Source organism: Carassius gibelio, chromosome A19 (genome assembly GCF_023724105.1).
Source record: "Carassius gibelio isolate Cgi1373 ecotype wild population from Czech Republic chromosome A19, carGib1.2-hapl.c, whole genome shotgun sequence".
Taxonomy (NCBI): Eukaryota; Metazoa; Chordata; class Actinopteri; order Cypriniformes; family Cyprinidae; genus Carassius; species Carassius gibelio.
In genome coordinates this window covers 9,238,440-9,262,570 of record NC_068389.1, presented here as the reverse complement: position 1 = coordinate 9,262,570, position 24,131 = coordinate 9,238,440, and the positions used below count along the sequence as shown (strand labels likewise).

Below are 24,131 nucleotides of genomic sequence, written 5' to 3'. Positions count from 1 at the left end.
ATTTTTTTCTTTGAAATATGGTTAAAGTTTATTGATAAAAGTTTCAGACTAAATTATTTAATGGAAACTAAATATCCTACAGTTTGATTCTTGTATGTAATTGTTTATCTAAAGAATATCCAACAGCCTTGGTTGGATTCAGGATGGTGGAAAAATAATCCCCAAGACAGACACAGGTCTGACTCCAAAAAAAAAAAAAAATGCTCTGGCGTTATGTTGTACACTGTGCTCTGCTGGGGGAGCAAAACCAAAACAGGTCAGATTCAATACTGAACTCAGTGAACTATAACAGTCCCTCTTCAGAATTCTCAGAACTCAGCTTTAAATCAAAGCAAAGATGGATGGAGGGCCAGGTCCGTGTGGAAGTAAAGTGGCCAGGGAACAGAGCAGAGCAGGAAGCCAGGGTGGAACAGGCGGAATTGGAACCCTTCCTAGGCTTACTGTGGGGGACAGAAGCCCTTCATGGGCCAGACGTGGGAAACAGGAGCCCTTCCCGGGCCAGACGTGGGAAACAGGAGCCCTTCCCGGGCCAGACGTGGGAAACAGGAGCCCTTCCCGGGCCAGACGTGGGAAACAGGAGCCCTTCCCGGGCCAGACTTGGGAAACAGGAGCCCACCAGGAATCAGTAACAAAAACAAGCAGAGATCGGGGCAGGCAGCAGAGAATCACAGTCAGTATAACAATCCAAAGGTCAGACACGGTAGGATCAGACACGGTAGGATCAGACACAGAGAAAACACTCGGAAATGTAAGACAGTCTAAACAAGACTTCGCAGAGAGTTGGCGTGAGTGTGCTGCTTATGTGTGTGTGTGTGTGTGTGTGTGTGTGTGTGTGTGTGTGTGTGTGTATTAGCTGCAGGTGTGTAATCAGATACAGGTGTGTGTGTGTGCAATCAGTCCCAGGTATGAGGCAGGATGGGAATTTGAGTTCTGAATGAGTTCTGAGTGGAGTGCCCTCTATAAGAGTTCATGGGCATTTCTAGCTGATGATCATAACAATAATAGTCCCTCTTCAGAATTCTCAGAGCTCAGCTTTCAGTTCAAAGCACCTATTTTTTTTTTATTCCATCTATGTCCATTTTCAAAACAGTAATTGCTAAAAGAGCAGCATGAGAGGGATCAGTCTATCATTACAGATATGTATTCATAAAGGGATGTATCAAAGAAAAATATATATTTTTATTATTATTATTATATTTACTCTAGTATGGTTTTGCAGTAATTATATTGTAGCTTAGATTCATTTTGCATTCACATAGAAATGAGGAACAAATGTCCTCAGCAGTTTCATTTAATTTCATAATTTTTTCTTTATTATTATTTTTTATTAGCAGAGCAAGAATAATTACAACACTGTTTGGCTTTTGCTCAGTTATACAGAAAATGTTTAGCCTGATGCATTTAACTAATTGCAGCCATTACCTGTATTAAAAGAAATTCACAACTTAACTTAATTAGACATATTACAATTAAAAGTACATTAAGGCTTAAATCATTCAAATCCTGTATAATTGTAATGGGGGTATATGCTAAAAACATACACTTATAATGGGGAAAGATGGGCTGTTAATATAGAAAATCAGGGATGGCCCTAGCATTCTGGGGGTCTAAAGCAGATTTTCAAAAGGTCTCATTAACTACTGTTTAAACTAACCACTGCATCTTCAAAGCACTCACGAATGCCAAGACACAATGCAGCAGCTGCCATTTCAAAAACATATTTTTAACATTCATCACTTACCCTTATCTTGTTAAGTTTCTTTCCTATTCTTTTGTCTTCTCTGCACCAGTTGAGCTGGCACTGTGAAAATACATGTTTTCACTTCAAACCAAGAAACACTTTCTAAATGCACAACAACATGAAATATAGTTGTTTAGATGTACCCTTTATAGACTTGTTAGCATTAACAGTTATGCAAATGTATGCTGGGCTGCGCCCATTCTCTGCAGGATGTGTGTTGCATTATAGCCTAGAGGAAGCTTTTACATTCATACAGTTATGAACATTACAGTTATACTTTAATATTCCTACTAAATCGGGCTGAAAACACCATAAGGACTGAATGACGCATGCATTCATGTAATTTGGCTACGTAAGCCATATCATATACTGTAAGTGTAGCCATGACCTTGATAGGTCTCAATTTAGGGGTTTTGAGCCTATATTATTAAAATTAAAGGACCCAAAAGGGGGGTTTCACAGTGATGCATGTTCGTGCCACAGAATAATTTAGTAAAAAATGGTTCCCTTTCAGTCGGTCAAGTTTTATGTTACGTCAGAAAGAGACTGACAAATGGGATCTCGACTGAAAGCCCAATCACCTTCGAGTGGTTACAAAAAGAGCCAATGGTACACAAAGTACCTTGGACATCTCATTCGGGGCTCGGGAGGATGACCTTATGTCGATCGCCGCATCACAAGGCGGGCTTGATTCCTCGGGAGATGAGGATTCGGCTGTGTTGCCCCCTTCGGGAGTGCCAGCATTGCCGAGTCCGATCCAGAGCTGAGGCCTGTAAGTTCTCATCCACACTTGTTCAAAGACCCCGCTGGATCGGATTCTGGGAGCCTGGCTAGAGATCCCCAGGCCATCCAGCTGGGCTCATCCGAACGATCAGGCTCGGCTATGCGATCCAGTTAGCCCTGGCTCCTCTCAGGGAACTAGGTGTCCATATCCTCAACTACCTCGACAACTGGCTGACTCTAGCTCACTCTTGTGCGTGGTTGTGCAAGCACAGGGATCTGGTGCTCAGACACCTCGCCTGGCTTTGTCTTCGGGTCAACTGAGAAAAGAGCAAACTCTCCCCTGTGCAGAGGATCTCTTTTCACTGTATGGAAATAGTCTTGGTTGCCATGTTTGCGCGGCTTACGAACTAGCGTTTGCAGTCACTGCTGAATTGCCTGAGACAACTCGAAGGCAAGAGAGTGGTTCCACTGAAACTGTTTCAGATGATCCTGGGGCATATGGCATCCACGGCGGCAGTCATACCGCTTGGGTTACTCCATATGAGACCGCTTCAGCACTGGTTTCACGGCCGAGTCCCGAGATGGGCATGGCAACAGGGCACGCTCCGAGTAACTGTCACTCTGGCCTACCTCCAAACCTTCACCCCATGGTTGGACCTCTCTTTTCTACGGTCTGGGGTCCACCTAGAACCTGTGTCCAGAAATGTTGTAGTGTCAACAGATGCCTCTGCAATGGGCTGGGGTGCCATGTGCAATGGGCATGCTGCGTCTGGCTCCTGGACAGGACTCCGACTTCAGTGGCATTTGCCTCGAGTTGCTTGCAGTACGGCTTGCTCTCCACCGCTTCAGGGCCCTGCTGAAGGACAAGCACATTCTGATCCATATGAACAACACTGCGACCGTAGTGTAAATCAACTGCCAGGGCGGTCTACGCCCCCACCTCATGTCGCAACTCACTCGCCATCTCCTCTTGTGGAGTCAGAAGCATCTGAGGTTGCTTTGTGCCATTCACATCCCGGGCAGGCTCAATTGTGCAGCCGACGAGCTCTCACGGCAGCAGTCTTGGCCCGGGCAATGGAGACTCCTCCCCCAGTCGGTTCAGCTGATTTGGGAACGCTTTGGAGATGCTCAGGTAGACCTGTTTGTCTCTCCAGAAAATTCCCACTGCCAGTTGTTTTACTCCCTGACCAAGGGAGCCCTTGGCATTGACCATCATTTCAGCTAGAGCCATGTCCACCAGACATGCCTATGTTTTGAAGTGGAACCTCTTCGTCACTTGGTGTTCTTCACGTTGTGAAGACTCCTGGAAATTCCAGATCGGGTCATTGCTTTCCTTACTTCAGGAAGTGTTGGAACGAAGGCTGTCTCCTTCCACCCTGAAGGTCTATGTGGCCACCATTTTCGGCTCACCATGACCCTGTTGAAGGTAAGCATGGGAAGCATGATCTGATCATCAGGTTCCTGAGAGGGGCCAGGAGGCTCAATCCACCTCGCCCTCAGCAAGTCCCCTCTTGGGACCTTGCAGTGGTTCTATCAGCACTGCAGAGGGCTCCCTTTGAACCCTTGCTCTCAGTAGAGCTAAGGTTTCTATCATTGACAACTGGTCCCTTACGGCTTTGGCTTCGGTGAAGAGGGTCAGGGACCTGCAGGCATTTTCGGTTGACAAAACGTGCCTGGAATTCAGGCCGGCCAACTCTCACGTTATCTTGAGACTCCTGTCTGGGTAAGTGTCCAAAGTTCCCACCACTTCTTTTAGGGATCAGGTGGTGAACTTGCAAGCGCCACCCCTGGAGGAGGCAGACCCAGCCCTGGCACTGCTCTGTCCAGTACTTGCTCTCTGCACTTATGTAGACAGAAGTCACTACCTCAGGAACTTAGACCAGCTCTTTGTTTATTAAAGAGGCCAACAGAAGGGAAAGGCTGTCTCCAAGCAGAGGTTATCCCACTGGATAGTGGATGCTATTGTCCTGGCTTATCAGGCTCAAGACTTGCCATGCCCCCTGGGGGTGAGAGCTCACTCAACTAGGAGCGTAACTTCCTCCTGGGTGCTGGCGCATGATGCCTTGCTAACAGACATCTGTAGAGCTGCGGGCTGGACGATACCTTTCACATTTGCAAGATTTTATAATCTCTGTGTAGAGCCCGTGTCCTCTTGGGTACTTGCCCCTTCGGGTCAGTAAGGACCTGCTCGTGTCAATCCGCTTGCTGCGCCATTGCACTCCATGGACTGGATGCATGCGCTATTCCTCTCAGGTGAGTTTCTCAGTTCAGAACCCTGGGTTCCTCCACCACTGTTGATGTCCAGCACTTGCGTACATGCCCCTTCGGTCAGCCCTGTGTGGGACTAGGTGTCTCCATGTGTTGTGATTCCCCTTCTGGGCAATCCCACATGTGCATGCCAACAGTAAGTCTCTTCGTAGCATGTGTCTTTCCCTTGGCAAGCACCTTGCCAGCTCTGTTGTTGAAACTTCCACCCTAAGGGCTGGGTTACCTCAGAGTTCATGTGTATCACCACCTTTGGTTGATACCTGCCTTTGTAAGTCCTCCTGTGAGCAGGCGGCCTGCTAGCATACGTCCAGCTGGAATATGCTACCCAGTGTATTCTGTGTTAGTTATAGGCCCTCACTCGTGCTGGCCTCATGACAGGGTGCTATCACTCACGGGTCACTGGAAGACAACCATGTGGCAGAATGTGACCGACTGAAAGGAAACTTCTCTGTTACGTATGTAACCCTAGTTCCCTGAAGGAGGGAATGGAGACTGTGGCGAGTGGGGCGGGGCCGAGAGGCGTAGGAACGAGGAGTGAGGCCAGGTGTAGTGATTGAAGATGAGCTGCACCTGCGCCCCACCGCCGGTATCAAGTCCCAGAGGACCAGGCCTGGGACATTATTTTATGTTTGCTTTTTATTTTGTGTGCACCAGTCGTCCGTGAGGGGCTGGTGCGCTGTTTTGTGTTTATTTTTTGTTATTAAAGTTCATTTTGATTGTGAAAAATAAAAATAAAAATAAATAAAATAAATAAAATAAATAAAATAAATAAAATAAATAAAATAAAAATAAAATAAAAAGCAAACATAAAATAATGTCCCAGGCCTGGTCCTCTCTCGTCCTTCACTATAGTCGCTCCAGTTTTATATCCTTCCATCTCCTACGTTGGACTCAATACCGGTGGTGGGGCGCAGGTGCAGCTCATCTTCAATCACTACACCTGGCCTCACTCCTCGTTCCCACACCTCTCGGCCCCACCCCACCTGCCACAGAGACGTTACGTCCCCTTGCCACATCGCTGTTCCGCTGAATGGCCGGGTCTCTGGGCTCGGCTCTTCAGCGAAGACTTGAATGCGAGTTGCTCGCGCTGCTCCTTATATACCTGCTCTGCGGGGCGGAGCTCGCGAAACAAATTCGCAGACCAAGGTACTCTGTGTACCACTGGCTCATTTTGTAACCGCTCGAAGGTGATTGGGCTCTCAGGCGAGATCCCATTCGTCAGTCTCTGTCTGATGTAACGTCTCTGTCCCCTCCTACAGGGACCGAGGGTTACATACATAACCTAGACGTTCTTTATATATATATAGGTGCTTCTCAATAAATTAGAATGTCGTGGAAAAGTTCATTTATTTCAATAATTCAACTAAAATAAATTAAAATAAATTCAATGCACACAAGTAGCTTAAGTCTTTGGTTCTTTTTTGATGATTTTGGCTCACATTTAACAAAAACCCAAACAATGCAGATGAGCTGAAGGCCACTGTCAAAGAAACCAGGGTTTTCGTACCACCTCAGCAGTGCCACAAACTGATCACCGATTTGAAGCAGTAATTCAAGCAAAAGGAGCCCCTATCAAGTACAGAGTACATGTACAGTAAATGAACATACTTTCCAGAAGGCCAACAGTTCACTAAATGTTTTTTTTTTTTTTTTGGTCTAATGAAGTGTTCTAATTTGTTGAGGTAGTGAATTGATGGTTTTTTTGTTAAATGTGAGTAATACACAAGTTTCACAATTTGAGTTGAATTATTGAAATAAATGAACTTTTCCAAGACATTCTAATTTATTAAGAAGCACCTGTATATATATTTTGTGCATTTAAACAGTTCCATGAACGTTCACTGACCCAACAATGCCAGTAAAGAACCTTTATTTTCAGGAGTGCAGAATGAAAGAAGTCCAGTCCTTTAACAGGCAAATATGTTAAGTCAGTTGTTGTTGGCTGATAGTAATTCTCAAATAACATGTGCTGTGGTGATTTTGTCCTAAAACACCTGCCACTCCATCAGAATTAGAAGCTTATTGTTTCATTTAAGACAGTCTATGGGCTAAACAATGTATTTTAAGTTACTCGGCATGGATGCAGAACATGAGATTTCCATATTCTGTTCGGCAGATAAATGTGCACACAGAGCATATAATGACAAAATGTTAAATGCTTCCTTTGTGATTAAGTGGTTTATTCTTGCTCTCCTGCTGAGAAATGAGTCATGCGAATGTTTAATGCACTGTCAGAGAGGAAAGATACGGCTCTGATATGCCATCATGAAGTGTATGTATTCAGTGCGTTCTCTGACTAAGCACTCTACTGCATTATTTTATTTCAATTGAGCATTTTGTTTAATTTTAGTTTTTTTTATATTTTACATAAACATATAGCACTTAAAAACATTGATTTCTCAATATCCTCTGATGTTTCTAGAAATACCCCATTTGTGTTGTGTATCACTTACTGGTAATTGGTACTGAAAAAAAAAATGACATGATAAACTACATCGTTAGATGATTTTCTTTCCACTACATGATTTAATTCAAATACAATTTAAAATCATATTTCAGGATTTAAATTGTAATTTAAAAGACATTCTCATAAAATAAATAAATGTGATTGAAAAGCCATCACATAATTGATGATGATTTTTTTTTTATATATATATTTTTTTTAAACTGAAGATAAAATGTAAAAGTTATTACCATTAAAGCATCATGCCAGAGCTTTTCCTTTTCTTTTCTATTCCAGCCACACAATGGAGGAAAATTTCTACAAGTGTGTTCTTGCCTCTACAAGTCTTTGTGCTCTTTGAGTTTTTTTTTTTTTTTTTTTTTTTTTTTCAGTTTAGTGATCGTTTAAAAGGACTACCCAAATGCTTCAGATCGCAAGTGCATTGCTGTACTGGGTGGGCTACCGAGCAAGTTTACTACATCAAAAAAATAAAAAAATAAAAAAAATAAAACACGTTTTTTAAGCCAGTTATGTGATGCAAGAATCAAAATGTATTAGTTTATAAATCATGCTCTATGGTTAAAATGTTTTGAGGTCATAAAAGTATTGTGTATGGAACCACATCAAAAAAAAAAAAAAAAAAAAAAAAACCTTTTGAAAAGGATTTGAAGTTGTTGGTTTTCTACACTATGTTTTAGTGTGGAGTTTTGCAAAAATGTGAGCAGAGGCATTCTTTCCCAATTAACCAATCAATATAATTTCAAACTACATTTTAATTAGGTTTTAAGTGACCTTTTCTCATGGGCTTGATGTTTCAAATTGCATTGTGCTGTGTCCTGTACAGTATCTGACACGTTCCACTTTGTGTGCGTCTTTGTTTCGTCACATATGTTTTTCCCGTGACTACCAGCTGGAAACTTGACTGGAAAATTGCAGTGGCTGCCTTTTTTGGAACGCGTCTTTAATTGACCCCCTTCTAGTTCTCCGTCTGATCTGTTGAATCCAGCCGGGCTTTTCAAAGCGATAATGAGTAGGTTTCCCCTGCGGGCAAACACACACACACTCTATTACACAGATTACTTATGCAATTGAACAGACATGACCATGTGACTCAGCTCTCTGTCACCTCCTGAAGTACTGAGACAGAATTCAAGAGAATTAGTGGGATGGAATGAATATGTCTTTAAGAGTCAATGTGAAATGGGCTGTTCCTCTCTGAGAATGATATGTCCCTGTCTGTTGCTGCTATTCTTGCAGCTGTGAAAATAGGAGCATTTGGGCGATACTCTTTTAACAGGATGTCTACGTTATTCACCCATTATTTTCCCTCTAATTCTTCTGCTTCCTGCTTAACTTAAGCAGTGTTTTATATAAAATGCAAAATTACCCTTGTTTAAAATTCTGAATAAATAATCATTGGAAATAGCACTATATGAGCTGTGCATCACTGTACATACAGCAATTAATAAGATATTACTTTATTATATAATGCACCACTTTTACCCTCTATTTATTTTCATTTACTTTTTATGTAACATTTATTTATTTATATTTGATTAGCATTTTTGTCTTCTTTTTTCTTCTTATATTTAAACATATCTAACTGTAACAGTAAAAGTATCTGTAGTTGTAACAGTAAAATATAAATATCTATAAAACCAGATAAACTTGCGAGGCAAACTACCTTTTATTTATCATTAGTAATTTTGGACGATAACTGTAGTTACTCTGGTCATTTTTCAGGTTACTGGTTTTGTTTTGTTTGTTTGTTTTTTTTCATTAGTTTTGGTGCAATTTTTTTTACAAGCGTTAAAAAAAAAAAAAAAGTACTAATCTCACAACATCAAAAATGCACTTCAGCTATTTTAGTGTGTTTTCAATTGCATTAGTACACAGAATTCGATCTGGATCAGGTATCAGGAATTGTGCAGTGTTTGTAAGTCCGTTGTTATCCTTTTGCACTATTTCATGCTAGACGGCTCAAGGTGAAAATCCCCCATGTTATGGATCAATGGTGCACTGCTGTTTTGAATTCTGTGTGCTGAAGTGGTGTACTCTGAATGATGTGACCCAGGCCAACCACTCTCTCTCTGTGTGTGCCGCTCTTCAATAACCATGTGTCTGCTCTCAGCCCACCAGGGGCACTTCACCCTAATACATCTGCTGAAAATAAGATATTGGACAGACCAGAAAATCTTTTGAACCCTGTTGCTACCTTGAAAATTTCATTTAACATCTACAGGATGTTCACGGAATGTCACGGGAGGTCATCCAAAAAAGTGAAAATATTAATAGCCGATCAAACTTTAAGGATGGAACAAGAGATATATTGCAGTTAATTTTGCAGTGAAAGACGAGGACAACCTGGATGTCAAGTTCCAAGGAAAAACAAATGTATTTACATTTACTTAATTTGCAAATGCTTACAAAGATTGTTTGTAAGACAGCAAAGATTGGTGCTGTTAAAATGCCATTTTCCAAGTGCATTTTAAATAATATAATATTTAAAAACCTGCCTGCAGGTGATAATATGGTATTAATTAAACAAAAGGCCATTTAAGTGTACTTAAAGACTTAACTTCATTTTCATGACTTTTAATACACTTTAGAACACTTTTTAAAAAGTGCATTTTATAATGTCAAATTAAGTTTAAGTTAACTTTAAAGTTTAGTTTTATTGTAAAGTACAGTTTAAATCATTGATTTATTAAACTGTTTTAAAGAAGTACATTAATTTTGATGTTTAATTTACTAAAGCTCATGTTAAGTACTTTATTATTTTAACGGTAGTGTGTTATTCAATATTACATTCAAAACTAATAAATGTTAAATACATTCAATTGCAAACTCATTGTTACAAATATTAGAAGTTTCAATTGAAATTACATTAAAGCATCTTAGTTTATATTAATAAACACTTGCCAGTACATTCAGCAGTTCACTTTAACTAAATTTCAAAGACAATATAAGTATTTTAGAATTTTTGAATATTTATTGTCATAATTAAGTGTGTCAAAAAAGCACTATAAGCTCAACTAACTGCATTTATTGTAAATGTAAATTACAATACATTTGCCAGTGTGGGAAGGTTTGTACAAATGCAAAGGGAATTAAGATACATCAGTCCAGCTCCAATTGTGGAAGAGAGGAGAAAGGGATGCAGGAGGACTCCAGTCAGGAAGCACCCCACAGCAAAGGAGAACTCTCAGCAGCTTTTCCACCCCAAAGCCACAGGAGGTGCTCCTAATGCCACCCCAGGTGCTGAACCTGTGTGAGAGAAAGTGAAATGGCCCCCAGCAGGTGACAACAAATGATGGTACCAACTAGACCAGGACCTTGACAGAGTTCTAGAGGCCACATTAGCAGGGAGAGTTTGACACCAGTGAAACAACACGGAGAGAAGTCCAAAACATTGAACAGAAAGCCTGATCAGTATCTGCCCCAGGACCAAGTGGTATACCTTATACAAGAGATGCCCAACGTTACTCTGCAGGTTATGGAAACTTTTGTGGAGAGTTTGGACAAAAGGCATTATCCCATTGTCTTGGAAAAGAGCTGAGGGCTGAAAAAAAAAAATCCTGACCTGCCAGCCGCTAATGAGAGGCTTTATGGATGACCTAACCATAACAACTCCATCCTATGTACAAAAAAGGTGGATCCTGAAGAAGCATGGTTATTAGAAATGGGAAAGTGACCAGCAAGGTCCAACTCCAGCTCCAGGGAGAGGTTAAACCTTCAATTAAGGAAAAAACTATAAAATGACTATGGAAGTGGTACGATGCCTCTCTCACTGACATAAGCAATGTATCTAGGACAGAGAAACAGGCTGATGAATGGTTGAGAAAGATGGAGGGATCAGGCCTACCTTACCAGGAAGGTCCAAGGCCTGGCTATTTCAGCATGGTCTGCTACCAAAACTCATATTGCTAATGACAATTTTAAGGACCTATGACATCTGTTGACATCTGAGTCGAGAGGCGGGTGAACAAACACCTCTGCAGGTGGCTCAGAATTCCACCAAGCTTCACGTCAGTAGGGCTTTACATCAGGTCCGGACAGATACCAGTGGTTGAAGAGTTCAAGGTGGAAAAGTACACGGCTGTGATGATGTACAGAGACTTCAGCGATGAAAAGGTCAGAAGTGCAGGCATCACCACAAGGTCAGGACTCAAGTGGGCAGCTGACACATCAGTATGCTGAAGTTGAAGGACATCATCAGTGCCACAGAAAAAAAAAAAAAGCAGCAGTGGCATTGACTTCATTGAACTGATAACAACTAATCATGGAACATTTAACTCAACTTGTAAAGAAGTTTAGGTTCAGTTGATCTTCTCAATTTTCATATTAAATCATATTTGCCTCAAAGAATTACACCAGTTGATGACACTCTTTGGGCAAATCATCAAAAAACAACATCACTCCACTTCACATTTAATTATTAATAAAAAAAATGACGCAAACAAAATTGTTTGTTATGTTTTATTTAGTTTTTAAGTAAATTTGACGAATGGAACTATGGCAACGTCCGCTCTGAGACGGCAACACTTACACTTAGTGGTAGTGTTTTTTTTGTTTTTTTTTTAGTGCTAAACATTCTTCATGGTCAATTTACAATTGCAAAAATATTTAGAACATTTCACATTAACATAAAACCCCATGTCTAAAAATATATTTTTATGTTCATTCTCATCTTGAATCTCTCATCAGCATCGTCTTTAATGTGGGTTCGATTATAGTGTGGTTTATCTCCTTACATTTTTGTATATCAAGTAAAATGTATTAATATTTTTCTTCTCACCTGAACTTCTGAACCGTACTGGAGAAGGCTGTGAATGAAAGTGTATCTTTCATAATTATGATCTTTTGTTTCTCACCTTTGCTGGTTGCACCTATTTTTGAAATATATTTTTCTGTACAATTGTTTTCTTGAATATTATTATTTGATTTATTTTTTCCTCAGAACATCAATTTCCTAACACATTATTTTTATGAGTTGTTTGTGAGGGGCTGAAATTGGCCCAGTGTTTTTCTTTCTTTCTTTCTTTCTTTCTTTGTTTTTTCACCTGTTAAAGCAGGAGAAAATCTATAGGAATGGGATGTGTTAGAGCAGCAAACCTGCTCTAACGGGCTAGGCGCCTAGGGAAGTTATAGATCTCCCTGGATATATGATGTAAAGTAATGGGAGAGCCTATTTGATTATTAAGTAAACACTAATGAATACTTAGAGAAGTGGAGTGCTGCTGCTACTTTGTCTCCAAAACAAGTTGTAGTACAGTACACTAATTTAAGACTCAGTCATCATAGGACAACCTGGGGCGTCTCTCTCTCAAACAATATCGATCCAGTAAACCATCACTGCCAGACTCAACCTTTGTGAGGACTGAAGCTGTGACCTTAATGTTAGCAGCAGAGCTTTAATCATATTGTTCATGCCAGCACATTAACCAGGTGCCAAGCTTTACAGTCGCATCCGTCCCAAACTTACTTGGCCTCTATCCATTGTCAAGGAGTGTAATTTGGTAGACAGGAAAAGGGATTTTCTAATACTTTGACCTTTGCAAAAATCTATCAGGCACTTTTGTGGTTTTGAGAAATGAAGGGCCAGTGTTATTTGCCTTGGGTCAGGATGGTGATTGCTTTATTTATTTTGGGGTAAAGTCTCAAATAAGTAGATCAATATTCTGATGGCTTGTAAATGTGACCTCCCATGGAGCGGGGTTATGGTTCCCTGATGTGTCAATAGCAGGCCGAATGCTGTGGTAACTGGTAGCAGCAGTGAGATATTGTTTATGGTTGTCTGTCATGAAGAGAGCCTTCACCTAACCCTTAAAGGCAATTCATTCAGTATTTCTGTCTGCATTCTTGCATATAGAGCACATTAGTGCCTATCCACGTTGGATCCAGAAGGTTATTATTTATTATTTTACCCATAGGGATTTTTAAAGAGCTATAAGGCAAGAACCAAACCAAATAGGTTAACATTCAAATCTTTGATTTGAACAGAAACGTTTTTGAAAATCGTACAAAAAGACAAAGGTAAGACTGTGTACTTAATGGCTTTAACTATTTTTCTTCTTTTCCTTCTTTCTGTGTTTTAATTGTAAAAGTGCAGAACCTCCAGATCAAAATACAGATGAAAAAGGAACAGAATCAAGCAAAAGCAAATGCAAGCAGATGCATACAGTATATAAATTAATGCAATCATCAAACAGCGTACAAATCAAAACTGCCTAACTTTACCAAATAAAATGTTGACCCAGGTATAGGACTGTGCAAGATTTGGGGGTGTTTTGGGTTGAATCAGATCCGGACTTAGTCCTTGACAAAAATGAGATTTTTTGTTTAAATTTCACTATGGAGAAAATGAATGGGATATTAAATTCCGGAATAGACTCTTGAACTCCATAGTAGAGTTTCAGTATAACACACATCACACTAACTAGAAAACACTAACTAGAAAACAAACCTTTTGGTATGGACTGAAAAAAAAAAATTCTTATTTTTGATGGCTAATAATAACTTGCCTGATTTATCTCAACTGGTATGTGCACCCAGAAATACACATGAACTAGACGAAATGACTGGCAACATGGGAACTATTTTCTCTAATACATTAGAAGATGTTGACCTCATCAAATAGAAAAAGGTTAGAGAAAAACATACTGTGCCATGGTATACCAGTAATACTCACTCTCTCAAGAAAGAAACTCATAGTCTTGAACGCAAATGGAGAAAAACTAACTTGGAAGCTTTTAGAATTGCATGAAAAACCAGTACATCCAGCTATAGACAGGCTCTAAAAACTACCAGGGCTGAACATATTCACAAACTCATTGAAAATAACCAAAACAATCCAAGGTTTTTATTTAGCAAAGTGGCTACATTAACAAATAACCAGGCGCCACCAGATTCAAATATTCCATCAACGTTAAATAGTAATGACTTTATGAATTTCTTCACTTATAAAATAGATAACATTAGAAATACAATAGTGAATGTAGATTCTACAGCATCTAATACTTCAGTTTCATCCATCGCACCCAAAGATAAACTGCAGTGCTTTACAACTATAGGACAGGAAGAGCTAAATAAACTTATCACTGTATCTAAACCAACAACATGTTTATTAGATCCTGTACCCACTAAATTACTGAAAGAGTTGTTACCTGTAGCCGAAGAACCACTTCTTAACATTATTAACTCATCATTATCTTTAGGTCACGTCCCAAAACCATTTAAGCTGGTGGTTGTTAAGCCTCTAATTAAGAAACCACAACTAGATCCTACTGAACTGGCAAATTATAGGCCCATTTAAAATCTTCCATTTATGTCTACAATTTTTGAAAAAGTTGTGTCTGCTCAATTGAGCTCCTTCATGCACAAAAATTATCTGTATAAAGAATTTCAGTCGGGTTTCAGGCCCCACCATAGCACAGAAACAGCACTTGTTAAAATGACTTGCTTCTTGCATCAGATCAAGGCTGCATCTCATTGCTAGTTCAGTGCTGCGTTCGACACCATAGATTATGACATACTCATAGATCGATTACAAAACTATACAGGTATTCAAGGGCAGGCTCTAAGATGGTTTAGATCCTACCTGTCCGATCGCTACCATTTTGTTTATTTAAATGGGGAGTCATTTCATTTCTCACCAGTAAAATATGGAGTGCCACAAGGATCTGTCCTAGGTCCTCTGCTATTTTCAATATACATGTTGCCCCTTGGTAATATTATTAGAAAATACGGTTAGTTAGTTTCCACTGTTATGCTGATGATATTCAACTATATATCTCAACGAGACCAGATGAAACTTCTAAATTATCAAAGCTAACAGACTGTGTTAAAAATGTAAAAGATTGGATGACCAATAATATTCTCCTATTAAATTCGGATAAGACAGAAATATTACTTATTGGACCAAAAAAAAACTACACAGTATCTCAAGACTACAGTTGGCAACTAGACGGATGTGGTGTTACTTCCTCTACATTCAAAAATCTGGGTGTTATATTCGACAGCAACTTGTCTTTTGAAAACCATATTTCCCATGTTACAAAAACAGCATTCTTCCATCTTAGAAACATTGCCAAGCTACGAAACGTTAACTGTTTATGATGTGGAAAAGCTAGTTCATGCATTCATGACCTCTAGAGTGGACTATTGTAATGCACTTCTAGGGGGTTGTCCTGCATCTTCAATAAACAAGCTATAGGTAGTCCAAAATGCACCAGCTAGAGTCCTTACCAGGTGAAAATATGATCATATTACCCCAATTTTACAGTCTCTGCACTGACCTATTAAGTTCTGTATCAGTTACAAATGATCATTACTTACCTATAAGGCCCTTAATGGTTTAGCTCCTGCGTACCTAACTAGCCTTATACCACGCTACAATCCATCACGCTCCCTAAAGTAAAAAAAAGGCTGGACTTTTTTTCATAGTTCCTAGGATAGACTAAAAACACATCTCTTTCGCCAAGCATTGGAATAATGCATCTCATAAATTGTGACTGCAGTTGCAGGATTTACATCCCTTGGTAACTAGGATTTACACAAGCTCCAGTCTGGATCCAGAACACCTGAGAAGAGGACATCAGATGACGCTAACCCTGAAACAACATACAGAACTAACAAATATTGCTACAAGTGTGATTGCATCATATAATACTTGCTGTAATAATGTTCATCGTCTGGTTGACTACGTCTTGTATACATTTTTCTGAAAATTCCTGTCATATGCACATAAACTGACACCACTGAAAAGCTACTACTAAATATTGTAGAAAGTTAATTTTTAGTTTATTTGCAACGATTTGTATCGTAAAAAGCGCTATACAAAAAAACTTGAATTTAATTTAATTGAATGTCTGATATAGGTGAAAGCACAACATGAGCTGATATTGCAATATAGCTAACAGACGCACTGCAAAATGTGTGAAACACATCTAGTACTTACAGTCACTGCATTGACATTCAGCCTGAAACTTGCTTGTGAGATGCATCATCCATAGCTTCAAGCCTGTTTTTGTACTTCTTCTCTGTCATCTTTTACTTTTATTCCTCAATGTTTCTCTTCTCCTTCTTTCCCCTTCTAGTTCTACATCCTATGGGGTTGATGTTTTGCTGTGATGTGTTCCTTTTTTTCTGTTTTCCACTCTTCTGGGGTTTTCAAAATGAACTTTTGATTAAAAACCTTATACTTCCTGCAGAGTTGAGTATCATTAACACTTAATTTAAGCTCTGCCAGCACTGGTGTTGTAGGTTAAATCAAGCTCACTGAGCTGCTTAAAAATCTGATGTATCATAGTATTGAATAATGTTAATGCTAGAGCAGCCAATGGTAAGTCTCACATTGACAATCATTCATGAAGCCCGCCAATTCCAGAAATGGAAGCTTTAGCCTAAGTTCTGCCAGGAAGACTCAATCACTTCGTCACTAATTACCTTCATCATTATCCAATCACGTCTTTATACTCCTGTATAAAAGATCGTACTTACACATGTTTGAGTTCGCAGATGCCAACGCGACAACAACCGCAGATTCCGACGCGATTGTACTTGCTCAAGCTGTTGTGTTTATTCATCTACTTGCTGTAATTAAGTTCGTGCCCCGCAAACTATCTAGAGTTCGACGTTCCTCTAAGATGCACACGGGATCGTTGGCTTAGCTCTGTGTCGCGGTGATTATCTGCAGTCGTTTGTGTTGGATGATTTACAAGCTTTTCTCGGCAGAGGATGTGAACATTGGCAGAGTTCCGTGTGCTTCCAGGCCAGGGTTGCCAGGTTCTCAAAACCACCAGTTACTACTATAAAAAAAAAAAAAAAAAAAAAAAAAAAAAAAATAGCCCAATCGCGTTCAAAAGGGATTTATCGGTAGAATTCACATTCTAGGGGCTATATATAACACTATTGGGGTCACCTCAAACCCAGGACAGAAAAGGCAACCCACAAAAAAAAAAAAAAAAAAAAAAAAAAAATCGCAATCTTAATTTCTCTATTCGCAGACTCCTTGCCAGCATCTAATCCACGCTAAATTTTATAATCAAATTTTCAAGCCTTTTGGTTATTCAGTTCTATTACTACTTGAGGGGTTAGCTAAATCTTCCAACAAATTAAAGACAAATGTCTGCCTATTACCCTGCCCATATTGCAAAATGAATTACTTCCATCTGCTACGGCCTTCCTTCAAAGTACCTCAATATTCTTCTGGAGGCAGTGTTTATCTGCTTTCTACAGGTTATGCTTCCAGGGGAATTCACTTCAAACCAATCAATTTGATCCTGCTCGCGGCATTTCCTTCAGATCTATGATTCGGACCAAAAATTCTTCACACTCTCCTCAAGCACTAAAAAAACCGATGTGCAATGTTCTGGAGTCACCTTAACAATTCTAAAATCAATAATCCTGTCCCTTCTCTGCATGGTGAAATTTCTTAAAAATCCGACCTAGAATTTCTAAAACGCACCAGCTCTATTTTTCCTAACGGAGCCCCCTTTCCAAGGCTGTTTAGAACTCACTTAACCACTGTTCTCAAAGCTGCAGTCTATCTACTGGCCATTCATTCAGAATTGGGGCAGCTACTTCAGCAGCTGAATGAGGGATCTCTACATCAGCTGTTAAGATCATGGGCAGATGGTCTTCCTAAGCATTTGAATCATACATCAGACCTGATTCAAAACCATTATTGAAGCTCAGCAAGCTCTCCTGTAACTAATCAGGTAAATTCATGCAATTACTGGTGGTGGTGTTACTATATCTGTACGGTCTATCGAGACCTGTCCGTGTCCGGCTATCATGGCTATTTTTCTGTATGGTCTATGAAGGCCTGTCCCATGTCTGCCTATTGTGGCTATCTGTGTCTGGCCTATCGTGGCTATTTCTGTACGGTCTATCGAGACCTGTCCGTGTCCGGCTATCATGGCTATTTTTCTGTACGGTCTATCAAGACCTGTCCCATGTCTGCATATTGTGGCTATCTGTGCCTGGCCTATCGTGGCTATTTCTGTACGGTCTATCGAGACCTGTCCGTGTCCGGCTATCATGGCTATTTTTCTGTATGGTCTATCAAGGCCTGTCCCATGTCTGCCTATTGTGGCTGTCTGTGTCTGCCTATCGTGGCTATTTCTGTACGGTCTATCGAGACCTGTCCGTGTCCGGCTATTATGGCTATTTTTCTGTATGGTCTATCAAGGCCTGTTCCATGTCTGCCTATTGTGGCTATCTGTGTCTGGCCTATCCTGGCTATTTCTGTACGGTCTATCGAGGCCTATCTGTGTCTGGCTATAATGGCTATTTCTGTACGGCCTATCGAGGCCTGTCCGTGTCTGCCTATCGTGGCTGTCTGTGTCTGGCCTATCGTGGCTATTTCTGTACGGCCTATCAAGGCCTGTCCGTGTCCGGCCATCATGGCTATTTTTCTGTATGGTCTATTGAGGCCTGTCCTGTGTCTGCCTATTGTGGCTATTTCTGTACGGCCTATTGAGGCCTGTCTGCGTCTGCCATTGTGGCTGTCTGCGTCTGGCCTATCGTGGCTATTTATGTACGGCCTATCGAGGTCTGTCTGCATCTGCCTATCGTGGCTAATCATGGTCTATCGAGGCCTGTCTTGCGTCTGCCTATCGTGGCTGTCTGCGTCTGGCCTATTGTGGCTATTTATGTACGGTCTATCGAGGCCTGTCTGTGTTGGCTATCATGGCTATTTCTGTACGGTCTATCGAGGCCTGTCCGTGTCTGCCTATCGTGGCTGTCTGCGTCTGGCCTATTGTGGCTATTTCCGTTGGTCTATCGAGGCCTGTCCGTGTCTGGCTATCATGGCTATTTTTCTGTATGGTCTATCAAGGCCTATCTGTGTCTGGCCATCATGGCTATTTCTGTACGGTCTATCAAGGCCTGTCTGCGTCTGCCTATTGTGGCTGTCTGTGTCTGGCCTATCGTGGCTATTTATGTATGGTCTATCGAGGCTGTCTGTGTCTGCCTATCATGGCTATTCTGTATGGTCTATCGAGGCCTGTCTGCGTCTGCCTATCGTGGCTGTCTGCGTCTGGCCTATCGTGGCTATTTCTGTTGGTCTATTGAGGCCTGTCTGTGTCTGCCTATCGTGGCTGTCTGCGTGAGGCCTATCGTGGCTATTTATGTTGGTCTATCGGGGCCTGTCTGTGTCTGCCTATCGTGGCTGTCTGCGTCTGGCCTATCGTGGCTATTTATGTACGGTCTATTGGGGCCTGTCTGTGTCTGCCTATCGTGGCTGTCTGCGTCTGGCCCATCGGGCTATTTATGTTCGGCCAATTGGGGCCTGTCCGCGTTTGCCTATCGTGGCTGTCTGCGTCTTGCCTATCGTGGCTATTTATGTTCGGCCTATCGAGGCCTGTCCGTGTCTGCCTATCGTGGCCATTTCTGTTGGTCTATCGAGGCCTGTCTGTGTCTGCCTATCGTGGCTATTTCTGTTGGTCTATCGAGGCCTGTCTGTGTCTGCCTATCGTGGCTATTTCTGTTGGTCTATCGAGGCCTGTCTGTGTCTGCCTATCGTGGCTATTTCTGTTGGTCTATCGAGGCCTGTCTGTGTCTGCCTATCGTGGCTGTTTCTGTTGGTCTATCGAGGCCTGTCTGTGTCTGCCTATCGTGGCTATTTCTGTTGGTCTATCGAGGCCTGTCTGTGTCTGCCTATCGTGGCTATTTCTGTTGGTCTATCGAGGCCTGTCTGTGTCTGCCTATCGTGGCATTTCTGTTGGTCTATCGAGGCCTGTCTGTGTCTGCCTATCGTGGCTATTTCTGTTGGTCTATCGAGGCCTGTCTGTGTCTGCCTATCGTGGCATTTCTGTTGGTCTATCGAGGCCTGTCTGTGTCTGCCTATCGTGGCTATTTCTGTTGGTCTATCGAGGCCTGTCTTTGTCTGCCTATCGTGGCTATTTCTGTTGGTCTAACAAGGCCTGTCCATGCCTGCCTATCGTGGCTGTCTGTGTCCTGCCTATCGTTGCTGTCTGTGTCTGGCCTATTTCTGTAAAACTTAAGAAGTTTAATCTAACGTCATTATACTGGTCATGCTAACTCTCTTTCTATTTCTTCCAGGAACCTTAGGATTCACAACTGGTGGGTATACTTCATCTACTTTTTTTTGGGGGGAAGGCCGGCCCCGTCTGGAGGTCTCATAATCCACCTAATTTTGGGGGTCTGCTGCGCCCCTGCCTTCGTCTTCAGGCAGGAAATGCAGATTCGCTACCCTCGGATTACGAACCATGGACGGGGCCTTCCGCCAAAGAAATTTATAATTGTGCTCGCTGAGCTGTCAATAAATGTATGCTTCGTACATTCCTCTATCTCCCGAGTCTTTCTGGTAGAAATGGAAGCTTTAGCCTAAGTTCTGCCAGGAAGACTCAATCACTTCGTCACTAATTACCTTCATCATTATCCAATCACGTCTTTATACTCCTGTATAAAAGATCGTACTTACACATGTTTGAGTTTGCAGATGCCAACGCGACAACAACCTCCACCCTCCCCACCACCACCAGGATGGTCCTGTCCTTACCTTCCAGGGGGGGTCTGCTGCGCCCCTGCCTTCGTCTTCAGGCAGGAAATGCAGATTCGCTACCCTCGGATTACGAACCATGGACGGGGCCTTCCGCCAAAGAAATTTATAATTGTGCTCGCTGAGCTGTCAATAAATGTATGCTTCGTACATTCCTCTATCTCCCGAGTCTTTCTGGTAGAACTCGTGAATCCTGCAAAAGTGTGCACCTAAAAGTAATCAGAAATCCCTAGCAGCTTGTAGACTGAAATGTTACAAAAGGTTTATGTGTATAAAAAAACCTAAAATGACTGGCATTCATAAGAAACAGTAAACTAATTAATCTGTATTTTTTTTTTTTTTTTTTTGGCTATGCCTTTATAAACACACAAAATACAGGCGTATTTGAATGCAAATAGCATGAGCAGCATAGCTAACAACATATACATTTAAATGGATATATTTGCAAGTATGACTATGTGCTATTTTGTTATTTTCAGTAAATCACTTGCAATCTGCCAATGAAGCGCACTTGCAAATTTGTTATATTGCACATGCAAATGAGCAGCCTGTGTTTGGGATCTTTGTGAATCAAGGTCTCATTGCATTATGGGAGGTACATAGGCAGGTGTAGGTGACAGCTGTTATTGGCATATTTTACATAGTCTATAATAGATTGATTAGAATATGTTAATGAATATTCAACAATCGTGTGCATGCTCATTCACTGGTACACTGTTTTCCTACTTTAAAATAGACTCTCATCACAAACCAATCAAAATTTCATTTAAAATGCAAAGATATTATTCACAGATTGCCTCAGTCCCAAAACGATCTGAAAATGAAATTAGAAATGGATCAGGTGTTGTTTTGGTTCCACATCTGTGCCAAAACTATAGGGTTGCAAAGGGTTTTACCTTAAGGACATTTTAGTCACCTAATTTAAGTTTATTAAAATAAATGGCTTATTTTATAAAAGTCTTGTTTTGTTGATGCTGTTATTGTATTTAATGCATTTTTCACTAGCTTCAGTTTAATATTTAGGTAATCAACAGATTTCAAGTTACAATTTGTATAAAAGTGTATTTTTAGGTGCTGATCAACATTTCTTTGAGTTTCTTGTTTAATCATATTAACCCTTCACCGGTTCACTCAGGCTCACCTGTGCTGAGACAAATTCATTTTTTTTTAATAGAACAAATAATCCACGTAGTTTCTTATCACGATGCCATAGAAGCTGCATGCATTGTAGTCAGAATAATAAAGGAAATATTCAAATGTATTATCAAAGATTAGAGAGTGTAGCATGTCATACTTCAAGACGTGTTAACTTCCCAAAAATAGTTCATGTCCATTTCCCATGATGCTGCTTTGCATGAAAGAAACACATTTCCAAAAAGACAAAACGGGGCAAACTGTTGAAGTACATTTAATTTCACACAGTGAATACAGCTCACTTCAACCATCTGTGTCCAGCGAAGGATTACAGTAGACACTGGCTTTACCCAGACTTTTGTGGTCTCCACAGGGCACTTGATTGAGATGAGGAATATATTGATCTGTCAGTGTGGTGTGGGGGTGCAGACGCAGGCTGATGGGATGTCACGGCTGCTCATCGGTGTGTCAATCCTGTAGGTGACTCTATTCTCCACACTGCCTGCTTGCATTAAACTCCTTATTAGCAGGGTTGTGATTGATCCTGAGTGTCTCAGTGTGATCAGCCTCCTCAGTGACCTGTGAGGAACATGCTCCACCGAGAGACGCACACAGCGCCTGTCTGTCAAACAGCTGTGATTAGACTCTCAATGAAAGCAAACTATTGGATGGTTTCCATTCTCAGGAGGACAGATTAGTGTAGGATGACATGATTCATTATTACTGTTGTGTAACATTACAAAATATTCATTTTTCTATACACTGTATACTGTAACATTAAAAAGATCACCTATGACAATTATTGTAAAAAAGGAAAGATTAAAAAGAGTAAAAATACATTACAAGAACATACTTAAAGGGATAGTTCGCCCAAAAAAATACAATTCTGCCATCATTTACTCGACCAAACCTGTATGAGTCTCTTTTTTCTGTTGAGCACAAAAGAAGATGTCTTGAAGATATTGATGGAAACAGTTGATGGTAGCCATCGACTTCCATAAAAAAGTCACTGGAAACCTGTTTGGTTACCAACATTCTTCAACTATCCCTTTACGTCCAAACTAAATTTAATGTTTTTCAGACACTTAACTGCATGTTAGTTAATAATAATATTGTTTAAATTTGCAATTTAAAGTGCAATTATTTGAACTTTAGAGTGTTTTTTGACCCACTTAAGTAGGACTTAAGTCCTTTTTATATATGATTTCATAATTATCTATATAGTCATTTATATGAAAACTTGTATTCATACATTTAAATATATATATATATATATATATATATATATACGTAGAAGACTCATATTATACTCCTCTCCAAAATTACTGTCCAGTCAAATGCCACCTGACATCATCGATAGCAGCTCTTGTTTCTTGACTCTAAAAATGAATCTTTCTATAATCCCAACTTAAATGTTAACACAGGAAATCAAATGTATTATTATATTAAATGCCTATATTATTGAGGTAAAAAACAATTAGTAATTTGATCATGTAAAATCATGTTTCTCTACATATATGGTCCACGACCCCGAGGAAGCATTATTAAGTAGAAGATTATGTATATAATAGATGAAGTGCCATGAGTAGAGGTCATTTGAACCGTAGCTCCACCCAGAATCTCTCTTAAATAATTGACTTTTAATAATTCATGGTATGCCCACCAACTCTATCAATTCTCTTCACTAACCAGAGCAAAGCTGAAGAGGGGGAAATGAATGATCATTGTTCAGCCGTTTGGAACTGATGTTGCAGATTTAGGAGTGGAATAAAAAGAAAGGCTAGAAATAGCTGTGAAGATTTGCTGCATCAAAAATGTAAAAGCTGTAATCAGTACAAAGAGCTGAATCATAATGGAAAAAAAAACAGACGGTAAATGAATTTCATCAGGGTGATCTTAAGCAGGGCAAAATACTTAAAAGCATTTTATTGTCGTCATGTTTCATGAGCGATGCCAGCACAACAAACAATCTCAAATCCCTTTCACTTCCAAAGCATCGTGTTCACACTCTGAATTAGCGACGCAAATGAAGAGAGCTGAATTACAGCTGAGATTGCTTTTGTAAAATTTACTAGCAATCTAGTAAAGAGTGTTTGAAAAAAAAAAAAAAAATGTTCCCAATGTTGGACATTTTGCAAACTCCTCTTGTGTTCAACTGCTGCAGGAAAGTGTATATGAAAGACATGCGACTACATCATGACAATTTTCATGTTTGTGCAAACTATTCCTTGAACATCATACAGTACACATGAAAACGCAGAGTGCTCCTACAAAGCATGATTAAAACTCTCGCC

At 40.4% G+C, this 24,131-nt stretch overlaps 1 protein-coding gene and 1 long non-coding RNA gene across 3 annotated transcripts; both read left to right on the top strand.

Annotated features, from left to right (window-relative positions):
- Positions 1-17,748: 17,748 nt before the first annotated feature.
- On the top strand, positions 17,749-20,491 carry LOC127935027 (uncharacterized). The gene is made up of 2 exons (XR_008147949.1): positions 17,749-17,896; positions 20,244-20,491. It is a non-coding gene; the product is annotated as an uncharacterized LOC127935027 (long non-coding RNA).
- LOC127935026 (uncharacterized) lies at positions 17,890-20,855 on the top strand. 2 transcript variants are annotated; one of them, XR_008147948.1, is made up of 3 exons: positions 17,890-18,732; positions 18,777-20,264; positions 20,644-20,855. XR_008147948.1 is itself a non-coding variant. In XM_052532610.1 (2 exons), the coding sequence occupies exons 1-2, from the start codon at positions 17,996-17,998 to the stop codon at positions 20,176-20,178; spliced, it is 2,139 nt and encodes a 712-aa protein (XP_052388570.1). In that variant the 5' UTR covers positions 17,890-17,995; the 3' UTR covers positions 20,179-20,491. The 2 variants fall into 2 exon arrangements, 1 of the variants encoding a protein (XP_052388570.1); XM_052532610.1 differs by lacking the exon at positions 20,644-20,855 and having other exon boundaries at positions 18,777-20,491.
- Positions 20,856-24,131: the final 3,276 nt, after the last annotated feature.